Source organism: Seriola lalandi, unplaced genomic scaffold, assembly GCF_002814215.2.
Source record: "Seriola lalandi dorsalis isolate HSWRI2012SDOR001 ecotype SW California unplaced genomic scaffold, Sedor1 jcf7180002042833, whole genome shotgun sequence".
Classification (NCBI taxonomy): Eukaryota; Metazoa; Chordata; class Actinopteri; order Carangiformes; family Carangidae; genus Seriola; species Seriola lalandi.
The window spans coordinates 1-660 of NW_019513401.1; the positions used below are offsets into that span (position 1 = coordinate 1).

Sequence of the window (660 nt, forward strand, 5' to 3'; positions counted from 1 at the left end):
CTCAGAGTCAGTGATCACCTTTTTCTCCAACAGTTTGTCCAGCAGACTCTGGAGAACAGGTTCTGATATCGCATCGATGAAGCCGCTCCGTGTGTCCAACAGCCTGTCGTTTGAGGCGAGACTCAGAGGAATCGTCCCGCAGGACTTTTTTACTCCGGACGACGAAAGACAAACTCGTCTTTCCCAGACACAGCGGCCGCTGTCGGTGTCTCTCAAACACAGTTTAATATGTTGTTTGACTGTTTCTAAAATCACCTGGAATGATGGGAAGAAGTTGTCGTAGTCGTTGCAGTCAAATTCAGATTCTGTCGGTTCGACTCGAACCGAGTCGTCTTCAGGACAAGTGGACAGTGTGTAAACCTGATCCGGCTGCAGTTTACACTGTGGGGTTTTTTCTATGTACCTCTCATCTCCAACTAACTTCTTTCTGGTGCGCTGCACGTCCCGGAGAGACACATTTCTTGGTAGCAACAACACGTTGATCACAGATTCATCATCAGGATCAGGTGAGGGCCTGTAGAAGAGCAGAACCAGCGCTCGGACCGGGACAAGAGGCGAGTCTTCATCCTTGACATTACCGAAACCAGAAAACCCAGTGATGTTTATAATGACATGAGTTTCTGTTATCTCATGAGGGGAGATAAAATCCATGCTCTCCTC

General features: G+C 48.2%; 1 protein-coding gene across 1 annotated transcript; it reads right to left on the reverse strand.

The window, feature by feature from the left end:
- Positions 1-3: 3 nt before the first annotated feature.
- On the reverse strand, positions 4-657 carry LOC147819827 (uncharacterized; the record flags this gene model as incomplete). The annotated part of the gene is made up of 1 exon (XM_087170421.1): positions 4-657. A coding segment is annotated over one exon (654 nt), but the record flags the coding sequence as incomplete, so codon positions are not given.
- Between the last annotated feature and the right edge of the window lie 3 nt (positions 658-660).